This window comes from Apis cerana, linkage group LG11 (assembly GCF_029169275.1).
Source record: "Apis cerana isolate GH-2021 linkage group LG11, AcerK_1.0, whole genome shotgun sequence".
In the NCBI taxonomy this organism is placed as follows: Eukaryota; Metazoa; Arthropoda; class Insecta; order Hymenoptera; family Apidae; genus Apis; species Apis cerana.
Genome location: NC_083862.1, coordinates 5,053,697 through 5,070,086, shown reverse-complemented (window position 1 = coordinate 5,070,086; position 16,390 = coordinate 5,053,697). Strand labels below are relative to the sequence as shown.

General features: G+C 17.6%; 1 protein-coding gene across 4 annotated transcripts in view; it reads left to right on the top strand.

Annotated features, from left to right (window-relative positions):
- Window positions 1–16,390, top strand: part of LOC108001549 (protein rhomboid) — a 273,352-nt gene that overhangs the window by 196,611 nt on the left and 60,351 nt on the right. For all 4 annotated transcript variants that reach the window (XM_062081488.1, XM_062081489.1, XM_062081485.1 and 1 more), the window contains one exon: window positions 10,235–10,377. In XM_062081488.1, coding sequence (XP_061937472.1) covers window positions 10,235–10,377 — 143 coding nt within the window. The remainder of the gene's footprint in view (window positions 1–10,234; window positions 10,378–16,390) is intronic.

Genomic DNA, 16,390 nt, shown 5'->3' with positions numbered 1-16,390 from the left:
TTCATGAAATTTCTTTCATGAAATTCGATTTTTTCTTATTCAAAATATTCTTTTCAATTATTCGAAAAATCATTTGTTCGAAATTTGTCTCAGATTAGTTCAGATAATTGATATTTTATTGTATTTCTAAAAATATTCAACTAAATATTTACAATTTCTAAATTGTATTGAATTTTAATTGGAGGTATATAAATAAAAAATCTTTAATTTCAAAAAATTATAAATAAAATTAAATTTTAATGAAACAAATGCTTTTAGAAATTAAAACATATTACATATTCACAAAATTTAGAATATTTCATTATACAATTATCTAATAGAGTATCTAAAACATATCTTTTCAATTAAAATTTTCGCAACATTTTAATTAATTTCATATTATTGTAGAAAAAAATCATATAAGTTTAATGCGCACATTTATGTAAGACAAAAACTAAAGACAAAGATAGAACTAATTATTAACAAACCTGTGTAGTTAAAACATGAAACAAAATAAGACCTGGTGTCATTCGTGCTGAAAGAAACAAAAAATGATGAAAAAGGTAGATGCAATAATAAAAATTGGATTAAAAGAATAAAGAATTAATTAATTAAGCTTACTCAACGAGTGATAGACCGAGAAAGAAGCAACGAGAACAGGATTAATGTCGGAACTTAAAAATCAGAAAAGAAAAAAAGTTTCTGAAGATAGGAAATCGCTTGTCTCCATTATAATATTGCAATTTTACGAGTTCTTTCGCAGACAAAATCTGAAAAAAGAATACAAAAGAAGTTAATTATCAACATTTGAAATTTAAATATTCTTTTTTTTGCAAATAATTTGGTATATTATTATAAATTTTAAAAGTTTTTAAATAAATTAAAAAGTTTCATAAATAAGATATTTATAAAAGAAAAAATGAATTATTTTAATTACATAACATAAAAATTTTAATTTTTTTTGTTTAATTTGAATTTTTTTGTAAAATATCTAAGTGTTTTATAAATTAAATCTTTTTGTTAATACATTATACATATATATAATTTCAATTATATAAATTCCATTTTATATGTATATATAATATATAAACAAAATTCTTTTATTTTAGTTCTATCTGATTAATTGAACTCTAAATGAGCTTTTATTATTTGAACAATAGTCAGATTATCATTAAAATTATGTGAAATTAATATAAATTTATAATATAATATAATTTATATCTTTGATACAAATAAAAAAATAAAAAATAAACATTAAGCAATTATTATATTTGTATAATATATTATTATATTTTAGGAAAAATATATCATGGAATATATATTGTACAAATTATTATTTTATATTATATTATTTTATATTATATTTTATATTATATTATTTTATATTATATTTATATTAATTTCTATAAAAACAAATTATTTACATATCTTTTGATTTAAGTATTGTAATGAATTAAATTTATAATTTAAAAAATATATAATTTTTTTTATAATAAATTTATTATATTTTCTGCTATATATAATAGTAGAATATTAATAATAGGATATACTAATTGAAAAAAAATGCAAGTAGTAATATTTAATATTATTAATATTTAATCGTTTTATTTCTGAATGTATAACTTTCTATACAAAGAAAATATTATTTTTTTTTTTTAATTTATTACAAAACAATTTAAATTTCTCTGGAGAGAATATTTTGCAATATAAAATATAAATTATGAACAAATTATTTTAAAAAATTTTGAAATTAAATTTCTTTTTATAAATAAATAATTGAAATATAAAACATTATTATAGATTTTGCAATTATTACATTTAAATTATAAATAACTCTTTTATTTGACAATTAATTGCTTTTTTCATTTGCTTATTCATGAATTGAAATGATAAATAATATTAAATAAAAATTATTGCTAACAATTTCTATAAAGTTTATTTTTGAATATCATTATTTTTTTTCAAATTTTTTTTTGCATTTCATACAAATTAATAAAAAAATTATTTTCAAGTTTTATTATATTAATTCAAGTTTGAATTTCATATCATAATGATATTTAAATATTAAATATTAATAAATATAAATAATTCAATATGTTTTTTTTAATAAAAAAAGAACTTAAAATGTTTGAATGAATTTTATAAAGTATAAAATCATTTTATCAACTTTTTTCTTTTGTAAATTGTTTAACAAAATAAGTATTTATATAGTATATTTATATAGTATATAATATTTATAAATATTTATAATATTTATAAATATATATTGAAATAGTGAAATAGAAAGATCAATTTTAGAAATCAAAATAAATATAAAAATTGATATACAAAAATATCAGTTTATTTATTAAATTATAAACAATTAAAGCTATTTGACAAGAAAATGAGACAGAAAGAAAATATGAATAAGATTATATTTTCTTTATTATATTACTATTATATTTTATTCTATATTATATTATATTCCTACCTTGCTTTATATAATGCAAAATTATTTATAACTTAATAAACAAACTTCAACGACACTTTTGTATACTAATTTTTGCATTTAATTTGACTTTTAAAATCAATTCTACAAATATCTCATGAATATATTAATACTCTGTATAAAGTTTTATACAATTTTGCAATTTTTATACAATTTTTATACAATTAAAATCAGAAGTTTAAACTGATAAAGCTTTTCTTAGAAGAGGATCTTTCAATCACTGACGGCAAAGATTTCCAAGTAGTTGACTTCGAATTTTATAAGAAAAACTTTTTTCATAATTTTAAAGATATAAGTTTTAATCTTATATTTCCGTTTTTAATTAAAATTCCTACAAAATATATCTAATTGATTCTGATAATATATATAATAAAAATTATATATATGTAATAAAATAAAAATTGTAATATCTAGCACAAAAGTTTTAATTATTAAAATTTTTATTATCTCAATATCATAAAAAAATTTTTTTCAAAAAAAAGAATTTTCATTTTATGTCTGTTATTTATATTATAAACTATATAAATAAAAAAAATTCTATAATACAGTTTTATATATATATTATTCAAAAAATAAAATAAGATATTTTAAATATTAAACATAAAATTTAAAATTATTTTATATTTATATAAATATAAAAATATAAAATAATATTAACATATATATAATATTAATATTAACATATAATGCATGTTAATATATTTATGAGATATTTTTGAAAATTGATTCTAAAAACATAAAAATTGATATATAAAAATGTTAGTTGAGATTTATTTATTAAGTTATAAGCAATTTAGTTTAGTTTTCGTTAGACGAAGCGAAATAGAGATAGAATGAAATAATTATAGCATTGCTTCTATCTCCGCTTTTCATTTAATTAGCAAACTTAAATTGCTTATCATTTAAAGCGTCAATAACCGTTTTATAATATTTGCATTTTAAATTTCCGCAATTTTGTAACAACTTCTAAGGAATTAAGTCTTCAAAGATATTTTATAAAATAAATATATTAATACTATTAATATATTTGATTAATATAAATGAAAAAAATAATAAACTTTTTTTTATGTTATATAGTTATAGTTGTTATTATATCTATTTATATTATTGACATAAATTCAAGAATAACAATAATAAATTCTTTATATTATATATTTTATCAATTTATAGAATTGAAGAATTGATACAAAGATATACATATTAATAAATTGCATGTGGATTTTTTAATCAATAAAACTTTTTTTTTATCGAAAAGATGAGATTAATTAAAATCTTAAGATTATAATTAATAAAATAAAATTATTGAAATATTTGAAGAATATTGGAATATAGAATAAAATTATTGAAATAGGAAAATTTGAAACATGTGAAAGATAAGTTTCAATATATTTTATCAAATTTTTTAAAAATACATTATACGTATTTTTCATATTTATTAAATTTATTTTATATATTTATTAAAGCATGAAAAAATGACTATGGCAATTTGTAAAACAACCATATATATCGTAAATTTCTCTCATCTCCTCCCGGAAACGCCAGCGGGAGGAAAATGAAGAAAATGAGGAGAAGAAGTAGAGTTTGAAGTACCGACATAAAGGAGGAACAAAAAGTCTACTAGAGTATGACGAGCACCCCTTATTAAGGTCCATTAAGCAGTGTTTCCTCTAATTGCTTCATCTTTTTTCTAGGTCCAAGACAGACCACTAGTCCTCTTAGGAATTTTTTAGAATTTCAAAACTGAACAACACGATCATGTTGAATGAAATTTTTGCACCTGTGTTCTTTTTTTATTCTTATAGTGAACAATGATAAATGTGATGAATAATTTTTTATATTTTATTCTTGTTAGTTTCAATTTTATTCGTTATATTATTCAATAATAAAAAATCTAGTTATCATAACAGTTGATTTTAAAAATAAAAGTTCTGATTTTGTTGAATTTACATTTAATAATATTATTGATTCATTGAATAAGAAAAAACTTCATTTTTAAGATAAAATTATTAACAAACATGTAATTATCAATAGGTCTTTTAAATTTTATTCTTAAATTCTATTCTTAAAAGTGACATTTTATTGTTAATATTATATATAATATTATCTGTTAATATTATCGTAAACAATTTGGTTCGTATCTTTATATTATCTTTAACTTATATTATATCTATTTAATTATATTAATTATACCTAATTATACCTAATCATTAAAAATTGTTCTTCTTCCTTTGGAATCTTAAATAGAATAATTTGAATTTTCTATAATTAAATATTTCACAATAACTTGTTTATGAAATTAAACTGAAATTTTTGTATGTTAAATTGTTTCAATATTTAAAAGTATATAATAAATTTTTTTCTTATTAATCTTATTATAACTCAGGTATTTTAAGTAACATCTAAAATGTCAAATTTTATTTGGCTTCCCTTGAGTTTTTATGTATATTATATGCAATTACAATGTTTTTGAATTCAATTATTTTAGATTTTTATTTAAATTTAGTTTAAAATAATTAAAAATCAGATTAGTAATAATTGTATGTAAAATCAGATAAGTAATAATTATATCAAAATATCTTTGATAAATCTCTAAGATGTTCGAATTTGTAAAGCATGCATTGCTACAGAATAAAATCATTAATTTTTCAAAGTAAAAATTTTTAAATAAATAATTTATTGTATGTATGATATTTTATCTTAAACAAAAATGTTTGAATCTTCTTTTATTCTTTCTTTTTCTTGGTCGCATCTATTTTTGAAATATATATAATATATATATAGCTTATTTTTTCTTTGCTTAGATTCTTTTTTTCTTTTCTTTCATTCTTTTCTTTTCTTCAAATCATTCAAATCATTTTTCTATGATCACATGTCTTTTTTTATAATTTTTTTATTCTTTTTTAGAAAATTTATTTTATATTAATCTATATTGACTAATAATATATATAATAGTCTATATTGACTTTTGAAATCTCTTTGAAAGATCCAATTGTAAGAACTAAAATGAATACAAAATTTGATATACAAAAATATCGATTAAGATTTATTTATTAAATTTATTTATTAAATTAGTAAGCATTTTAAATTTGTGTTAATCAAACGAATATTAATAAATAATCTTGTGATAAAAAAAAAGTTTGTTTGAATCAAAAAATATCAAATTGATTTCTTAAAAGATGAAATCTTTTCACAAATATATTAATCTTGTATATAATATCATTCATTTCTACGAATTTTCTCATTTATTTTTCTAAATAATTAAATATATTGCAAAGAATCGATTTTTTGAATTTATAAAATTTATAAATGTTTGGCCTGTTAAAATGTTTAATAAATAATATGTTTAAATAAATAAATAAAAATAAATTGCGGTGAAGAAGAATATTTACTATTTCTTTTTTATCTCTGATCAATATATTGTATATATATCAGTAAATATTTCAGATCATTTATGGAATAGTGTATATCTCAACATATGTATATTATTTTTTATTTGATTTATATATATTCCTAAGTGTTAGTATTTTATTCTATTCTAAGTATTATATTATTATATTTCTAATTCTATCTATTTTTTAAAAAAAAGAATCCAAAGTTGAAATCAAAAATTTCAAAAAGTTTAAATGATTATTTCAATATAATATTATATTAGGAAACATAAGGAAACGTAAACAAAGTATTACTATCTTTATATAATTTTTTATATTTCTGTCTATGTTAAAATAATTTCTATTTAAATCTATAATTATTTAAAAAATGCTATAAATAATGTAAAAATTGACAAAACTTTTGCATTTAATATTTTTTATTTTTTCTTCTTATATCACTATTTTATTCACATTCTGTTCATTTTTATTTTGCTTTTTTCTTATAACATTTTTTCTATATTTCTTTCGTATTGTTTTTTTTAAATTTTTTCATTCTTATACTCCGGGTACTTATTTCTTCGTTCTCGTATTCCCAGATTTTTCCAAACATAGAACATAAAAAGTCCAATTTTTTTTTACAAAATAAAAAAAATAAAAATGATAAATAATAAATCATTCAGTCGAGAAAAAAATTTTATAAGAATTATTTTTATATTTCTTTCTATGTTATATTAACGTATGCAAATCCATATTTGTTGATGCGATTTTTGTTGTATCATTAAGGAAATGTAAATAGCCAGTATATATTATATTCGTTTTAGGAATTTATAGATTATGCCCAAACAGTACTGTATTCTAATGTTGACTGAATATAATTTACAAGTTCTGATTTATTATATAGTAATGCTTATAATGCTTATAATGAATATAATAATATAATCGTCATGACGCTGCATATACTACAAATTATAGTATATGTCCTACTTCTTTAGCTACTTAATTTGGATCGTTATGATGATATAATAAATGATTTTAACAAACTTTATGTCATTCATGTTTTTCATTATAATTCTATACATTTACAGCATAAAACAGTATTTTTTTTTTGTTATTTTATATATTGAACGAAAATATTTTGACTTTAAATATTTTGAAATATTTAAAATATTAGTATAACTTCATATTTTAACTTAAATTTATAACAATGATGTGTATTTTATTTTTATTTGTATTTTGTATTTTTATTTGTATTTATTATTTTTATTTTTTATTTATTATAGAAATATGATATAATTATTTAAATTAAAAAATTATAATTATTAGATATTGTTTTTTTAAATCAATTGCAAACAATGAATCACTTTTAAATAGAAAGATATATGTTTAAAATATAAAAATTGTTAGATATATTAATTTAAATACATATTTATTCTCCGTTCAAATTCAAGTTAATCATTTAATACATCATTAAATAATTAAATGTTGAATAATTGACATTCGGATAATTAATTAATCTTATATAAATTCTTGTTCAACATGAATAATTAATACTTTTTTTTTATAAAAAATATAAAAATTGAGCAATGCAAAAATTTTGTAGTTTTATTTTAAAAAATGACTTTAACTCGACGAACAAAAAAATAATTTGCACTATATATGATTTCTTTTGAATTAAACAATTTTTGATAAAACATTTTTTTAAATAATTTCAATCCTTTATAAGATATTTCACTGTTTTCACTTAAAGAAAATAATTTGTATAAATAACAAAAATAACAAAAATTTTCTTAATTTAAAGAATGAGACTTTAATTTTTTAAATTTTATTTATAAGACATTTAAATCAAAAAAGAATCATAGCAAATTGTGTTAAAATAAGTAATTGTGAATTTCAGATATCCATTTTAATATAACGAAACGAAATAAGGAAAGGATAGGCAATCTGATAATATAGCAAAAATTATTTTTCAATGGTCCTATAATACCAATATTCATTAACTCTCCTACAATATGCTCGAAAATTACGCGCAAATTTGCGTTTGAAATCGATGAATTTTAATAAATCAAAGAGAACTACATGTTTATGTGTCTTCAGTTTAAATGAAATTATATAATTAATTCTGTCTTATATACTGTTAAATAAATATGAATATATGTATATATATTTATTGAAATTTTTAATATATTATAATGTAATAATTCTGATAACATACAAAAATTCTTTTAAATTTTTTTATTTAGATTTATAAAATGGTCTTATCAATATAAACTTTATTATTGATTTAAATAATAATGTAAAATGTGTAATTATGTGTAAAATTATTATAATTACATTTTTTATAGTAAATAAATAAATTTCATTTCGTAATTAAATTGTATGTTTTTTATATTATGTTTTTTCATCATACCGATAACAAAAATAATAATTCGATTTTTTAAATATTATTATAATTTATTATTGTTCTATATAAAATAATTTTTTTTAATTTATTATTAACTTTAAAATCATTAAATATTATCTATTAATTATAATTATGAATTATATTAAGTATTATCATTATTTTGAATATTTAATAAAAATAGATTGATAAAAATAGATTTATAAAAATAGATTTAATAAAAATAGATTTAATAAAAAAAGATTGCAAAAATATATTCAAAAGAAAATTATATGTTTATTATAATAAACAGAAAAATTAAATAAAATTGAACAAGCAAATAAAAAGATTTACTGATTAATAAATATTTAGTCAAATGAAAGTTGCATTAACAAACTTCATTCTTTTAATAAATAATAGATATTACATGATATTACCAATTCCTCCTTTTATCTTTCAAAACATATGGATTTTCCACCTAGTATAAAACTTCAACTTATAATCTTCAGTAAGATATCTAGATTTATTACAAAAGATTCGATTTATAATCATTCATCATTCTTATTCTTTCTTTCTTTTAATATACAATTTTTTTTATTATAATATATCTTGAAAATCAAGAAATAACATAACTGAGTCTCTAGTCGAATAAACTTATATGTATGTAGAAATAGATAAGAATAGATTTTTATTTTAATAAAATTTTTGAATCACAAAATAAATACTTGAAAAATACACTGTGTTTGAATAACACTGTGTTTCTTTTGCCTATATGTAAGGCAAAAAGAAGTGGCCGAACTAATACATATCTTTTGCAACATCAACAATAAATCATTATAAAATTCCGTGGTTTATATAATGGCCGTGAAATTTTACATTCCTACAATATTTTTTTATGGATATTTCTTTGTATTGAAAACTAAGAATATATATTTTAAAAAACAAATGAAGATATTTTGCTTTAAAGCATTTTCCATAATATATTTAGAGAAGGTAAAATAGAAAAATATCATTTGCATTTATAGAAGTTTGAAATATTTCCTAACTTGAAAGAAGTTTTGCAATAAATTTTGAAACATGAAAATAATAAATAAAAAAAAAAATAAAAAATATATATATAATATTTTTAATATTACTACTATATATATAATATGAAACTATAACAAAAATAAAATTGAAATAATATCAAAAAAATAAAAGATTGTTTTCATTTTCTTAAAAAGAGGAAATATTGAAAACATTAAGATAACTATATATATAAATACTTCATTGAGTTAGTTTTATAAACTAACTTAACTTTTTATAAAATCATATTCTATAATGGTGGAATAATTTGAAAAAATTATGAATGAATTTAAAAATAAAAAAATCTATTATTTCTTCCATGTAATAAAATACATTACTTTATTCATGAAACTTTGAAAATTAATAACGCATTTAATTTAAAAATATATTTAATTTCTTAGTTAGAGACTTGAAAATTTCTTAATTAGAGAAATCTCTATATTCTTGAAATTAACTTATTTCAAAAAAACAATACAAAACATTTGAAATGACATTTATATTTTTTGTTCTTATTTTTTATTAGAAATTATAAATCATAAATTAAATTATAATACAATAAATTAAAAATTTTCATACTATTATTAAAACTTTATAAATATATTTATAAATATAGTTTATAAATAAACTACTATAAAAAATAAGAATTATTATAAATAAACTACTATAAAAAATAAAAATTTCTCTTTATTAATTTTTTAATTATTTAAAATTATATTTAAATTATATTTATATTTAAAATTATATTATTTAAAATACAAATCATTGGATACATATTTTTGAACTAAAATTTGTCTGGTTAAAAACATATCTAGTTAATAAACATGTCTAGTTAATAGAATTTTATAAAAATTTTTATAAAATTATTTATTTTCATTTTTTTTATTATCATTTATATTAGTTATTAGTTTATAAAATCATGAAAATTTATTGATAATATTAATTAATTTTTTATTACAGCTGGGTTTCTTCACATATTATACAGTGGCGATGGGAGAAGTGAATCCTTCAGGGCCAGTACCAATCGACAGCGTTTTCATTTACAGACCGGACAAACGTCTCGAACTCTGGAGGTTTGCATTTTATATGTTCCTTCATGCTGGGTAAGTGACATTAAAATCTTGAAAAATAAAATAATTTATATAAAAAAAAATATGAAAATTTATAATACAATTATTGTAGCGATATTATTTTATGTATTTTTACAATAATTATAACTTTTATTAAATATTATTTTACTTTCGTTAAATATTATTATTATTTAATAATATTAAATAATATTAATCAAGTATTAATATAAAAATATTATTTCAAATATTTTTTTAATAATTATTATTATATATATGATTTTTTTAATGGAAAAATAATTAATTTTTTATTTTAAATTAATATTGAGAAAAAATATATTCTATTGAGAATGAAAAAATAACTTCCATTTATATAAAATAAAAATTTTAATTTCTCGTTCTAATAATTTCAATTTTTATTCATAAATATTTTTTTTATCTAAATAAATGCTTATTTTTTTATTATTACAAAATTTTATATACACTATTTATTTCTATTTATAATATATATTATACTAAAATTTATATAATATTTATTTTTTTAGAAACGAATTGAAATATTATTGAAAGATATTATCATTTGTCAATTTTAATTATATTGGTATTAAATAAGTCGATTAAAAGTCGACGTAGTATATTATTAGTAAAATTTATTTGACGAATAGCAAAATAAAATGATAAAATTATTGGCATCATAATATAGGATCGAGTTTCATTAGTGTCAGTTTCATCGCAACTATTTTTTAATATTAGGTGGATATTTATTACGTTTGACTGTGAAATGAAATTTCTATGACGATTATTGGAAAATGCAGAAATTGAAATTCACATTTGTCAACAACATTTGTCAAAAATGTCATGAAAAATTCGTATTTCAAGAAAATCGTTTAAATCTTCTTGTTTTGGCAAATGAAACTTTTGTGCTGAATAAATTCATTGTATATTTACAAAATGCGATATTCAAGAAATTTCACTCATGAGAATATTTAGTATTTGATTATTTTTATATAATAAATTTATGATACAATCTTTTTAATTTTTATAATAGAATATTATATATAATAGAATATTAATAGTATCTCTGAGATATTAAATAAATTTAAATATTATATTAAAATTCGTGACGTAAAAATTTATTGGAAAATATAAACATTTCGTATCATTTTAATATGATGTAATAAAAAAAATTATTTTTTTTAATGAAATGTTTAAAATCACGTTTATATTGTTTTTATTGTAATTAATCACTTTTATTAGAATTTTCGAACAAAATGTTAATTTATTTATATTCCTTGAATTTTTATATTCTCTTTGACAATTAATAAAAAATAAAAAATCAAAATTCATTTTATTTATACTTGTTTTCAAATAGTAAATTTTATTTAAAAAATATTAATTTAATCTGTAATATAAAATTTGATCATATAAAATAAAATTTATAAAATGTTTACAAAAATAAGAGACTAATTTTGTATAATCTCATATAATGTAATGCATAATGTAATTAAAGAAAATTTATCATATCCTCTTTTGATTTCAAATAATTGATATTTTTACTTGAACATCAACACACAGTGATATATAAATATATTTATGAATAAATAATATAATTATCAATAAATAATAAATGATATATAATATATAATAATAATAATAATAATATATAATAATAAATATATAAATAATAATGAAAATCAAAAAGGGGAAATATTATTGTTTAATTTCTGTATTTAATGTCCAATAATTAAGAAAATATATTATATATATTATATAATTATATATATATATATATATATTACAAAATCATCATATCTTATAATATTATTTTTTAAAAAATTATGAGAAAAAAATTCAGTTATATCGGTCCAACTTCGTTTGTACTCTTCTATGTTTTTTCGCTTAACTTCTGCAATGTTACATCAATGGAAATATCAATAAGCTAATGAAATTTATTATAATTTTATTATAATTTTTATAATAGAGTTTCGCAAGTACGTATGAATTTATTGAACATTATAAATAATAAAAAAACGTGAAATACAGAAAATTATATTTAATTATATTTAAATTATATTTAAATAAAAATAAAGGAATTATTCTGCTAAAAAATAGTTTTTTCATTTTCTATCAATTTTATATATAACAATAAGTTATTCTACAAATCTAACTCAATTGTGATCATAATAAATATCATGTAAAGTTCAAATTTCTTATAGCTTTAACATTCAACCTTTAAAAACCTGAATTTAGAAGGCTATCATATTTGCTTTTCAATCATCTAACAAAGTTTATATTTACGAAGTTTAGGAAATTAGTTAAGATATAAGATCCAGTTTTTAAGACTCTTGATGTTAGAATAAATAAATTAAGTTCTATAATATTTTAATAACTTAATCTTATAGATTAATCTTTTAGATTAAGATTTTGAAACTTTGAAAAACTTATAAGAACTAATTACAATGTTACAAATCTTAAATGAAAGACAATATTCCAAACAATAAATGTATTTACAATATTTAAAGATATCAAAATTTATAAAAAGATATTATTATAATATATTAATTATAAAGATCAATATTGAAAATTTTTATATATTTTTACTTATTTATTACTTATTTAATTTTCAAATATTTTTCAATATTAAAACAATTTAAACGTAAAAAAAAATTCATACAAAAAAATTACTATGAAATATTTAATTTGTCGAGAAGAGATATTAAAGATTTGGGATCTTTCTTAAAAAAAAAATTATTTATGAAAACTTAAAATATATGAATAAAAATAAAAATAAAAATGTTTATACAATATTATAGTAATATTTTATTTTTGCTTCATTTTAAGCAACTTTCTTTTTTAAACATAATCAGTGAACCAGTGATTTTAATTTTCGAGTTATTCGCAAAAAACTTTTGATACTATTGAATTTTTCTTGTGTATGTATGTCCCTAATATTATATGTATTAATATGTGACTATCATTTAAAGCTGGTAAGTATATTCACATATAATAGAAATATTTTTTATCAATTTTGAGATTTCTTTTTAAGATTATTTTTCTAACATATATGTTATATAATAAAATATTATATAATAAAAAAAAATTAATTTTGATCGTCCAAAAATTTTTTATATGAATATAAATTATTTATTATATATATCGTAAAAAAATAATATTTTCTCATTTAAAATTTTACTTTTGGATAAAAAAGGTTTAAAAAATTTTCAAATACAAGTGAAATTAGCTAATGTTTGATATAGGATATATATGGATATAAATGAACTATAGATAGATAATTATTATACGTAAAAATAAACATAAAATATAGAATAAAATTTAAATCTTTTCATTTCATTCATTATTTAAATCTTTATTTTAAAAAAATTGAAAAAATCATGTAAAGGACGAATTTTCGAATTTATTTTCGAAAATTAATTTTACTAATTTTTAAATAAAAATAATTTATTCTATAATATTTTACTTCTATATCATATTTAATTCATTATATTATACATTCATTTTTATTTTTATTTAATAAGCAGTTATAATTATATTAAAAAGTTTTCAACTTTTCATATAAAATCATTTCTATCAGATTATATTTCTAATTATCTGTATTTTATTTTTGTATTTCGCGGATTCAAAGAAATATTCAACCTTGCTATGGATAGATAAATAGGACTAAAAAATAAATATTAATAATTTGTAAATATACTAATATTTATTTGTTCGTTATATCATGTTTATACAATAGTTGAGAAATGATGATTATCGTAGTTGCAAATACATATTCAATATATTTTGTATTTTTTATTAATATTTTTAAAATTAATAAATTAAAATTAGTTAAAATTAAGTTAAAATTCTAGATTTAGAATGTATTACGTCTTTTTTTTTTCTCTTTCAAATTTCATATAAATCGAAAACATATGCTTCTTGAAATTTTTTTTGATATTATTTCTTAATGATGCTTTAACTCAAGTTTATTTCAGGAAGTGTTCATTAATATGAATATATAATTTAAATGCTCGTTTATGAGTATAATTATACGAAACGTTTATTTGTGAATCATGTAATCAAATCAAAAAAGAAAATTAAAATTTAATTCTATTTTCGTTGAAAACAACTTTCTATGTTCCTTTCTCGATCTCTGTTCGTTGCATTGATTTCAACTAGTATTTTTTTCTGTGCTCTCTTTTCCGCCCAACGATAGTTCTCTCATGAGAGGGTCGAACGCACGAAAAGGTCGGAACGATGAAACGAGAAGGCTGCGAGAGAAGTTTTCAACAGGGAAGTTCTCTAAATTATTCATGGAAATACTAGATAAGGCGACCATTTTCCCTACGTGCGTATGGAAACGGCGATAAGAGTGACCCCACGTTTTCCTATAGACCGCGTGTCTTCTTTCTCATCCCACTCTCTTTCTTCCTTTACTTTGTTACTTTTCTCAGGCATTATCATTCTTTTCAAAAATTACCATTCTTGTTATCGAGAATATTGTGATATTCTAGTTATTAATGTGAAAATATATATTGTTCTATTTCAATGAACTTCTAGACTTATCCATTCTCAACATTTTTTGCAATAATTTTCAGAATGTGAATGTGAATTGAATATGAATTACAAATCAATTACTTTAGGTATGAGGATTAATTATAAATTTGATTAAATTTGCTGAATAAATTTATTATAGATATATATTGTTTCATCTTGCGAAATATTTCAATTTTAGATAAAAATACTTATGATAATAGAATAATAAGATTTAACTCAAAATTAAAATTCGTAATACACATCAAATTGTATGTTTGAAATTGATCATTAGCAAATTTAAAGAGAAGATATTAATTCTTTTCTTCAATTTATTTGAAAAAGATTAAATCAAAAATTATTATTTAATTTCAAACTTCACATACAAATTAATTAAAGTAAAATTGGATAATAAAGAAATGAAAATATTTAGAATGTTTTAACAGAATAAAATAAAATTTGTGATAAATAATTTTAAAATTGTGCAACATCTCAATAAATTTAAGTTTGCATTTTATGAAATGAAGTGAAGACAAAGTGAAATAATGCGACGAAAACGAAACTATTTTCGACTCTCGCTCCATCTATATTTTATTTTTTCTATTAAAATATAAATTCATTTATTAAATTATAAAAAATTGTAGCTGATTTTTTGTATATTAATTTTTGTTTTTGATTTGATCTCTGGATCTATTGATCTTTGGATTATCTGAAAAAAGATGTATATATGTTAATATTATATATATTACATATATATTTATATATATAAATAGTCAGAAATTTATTCATTTATAAAGTTATAAATATATTTTTGAGATTCAAATAAAATCTTAATATTATCTATGATTTATATCACTAATAATTGAACTATATATTAATGAATTATTAAAATATAATTGACTAAGAAAAATATAATTTTTATATATGTATATTTTATTTTATCATTACAAATTCTAATATTTTTATGATCAAGATAATATCAAATTTAAATTAATTTTGTATCATTCTCTTTATTTTTTGTTTCATTTCCTTTTTTCAATATTGTTAGAATATGCAGAGTAATATAGATAGATTAACTAATTACGAAAATATATTAAATACAAAAAGAACATTAACTAATTTATGAAAATATATTAAAACATAAAATATATATTTACACTTTTTATTTGAAAAATCTACATATCTTTTAATTATTTTTTATTTTATAAATTTCAAATAAATTAAATTTTATATATAATTATATTAATAATTTTTTTTTTAATTTGTAGAAAATTCCAGGAATTATTCAACATCTCTAAGAAAAAATGTCAACACGAAAACATTGATTAATATAAAAAAAACTGTGCATTTATCAAATTTCATAAAATTGCAATTGTAGATATTTAAGAAAAAAAATGTAAAATAAAATTGCAAAGAAGGAATACGTACGACATTAATCGAAAGTTCAGACAGAATACGGATAAAAAGTTTTAAATAAAAAAGGAAGGTGGAAGTTTTCGGAACGATTCTAATCCGTGATAAT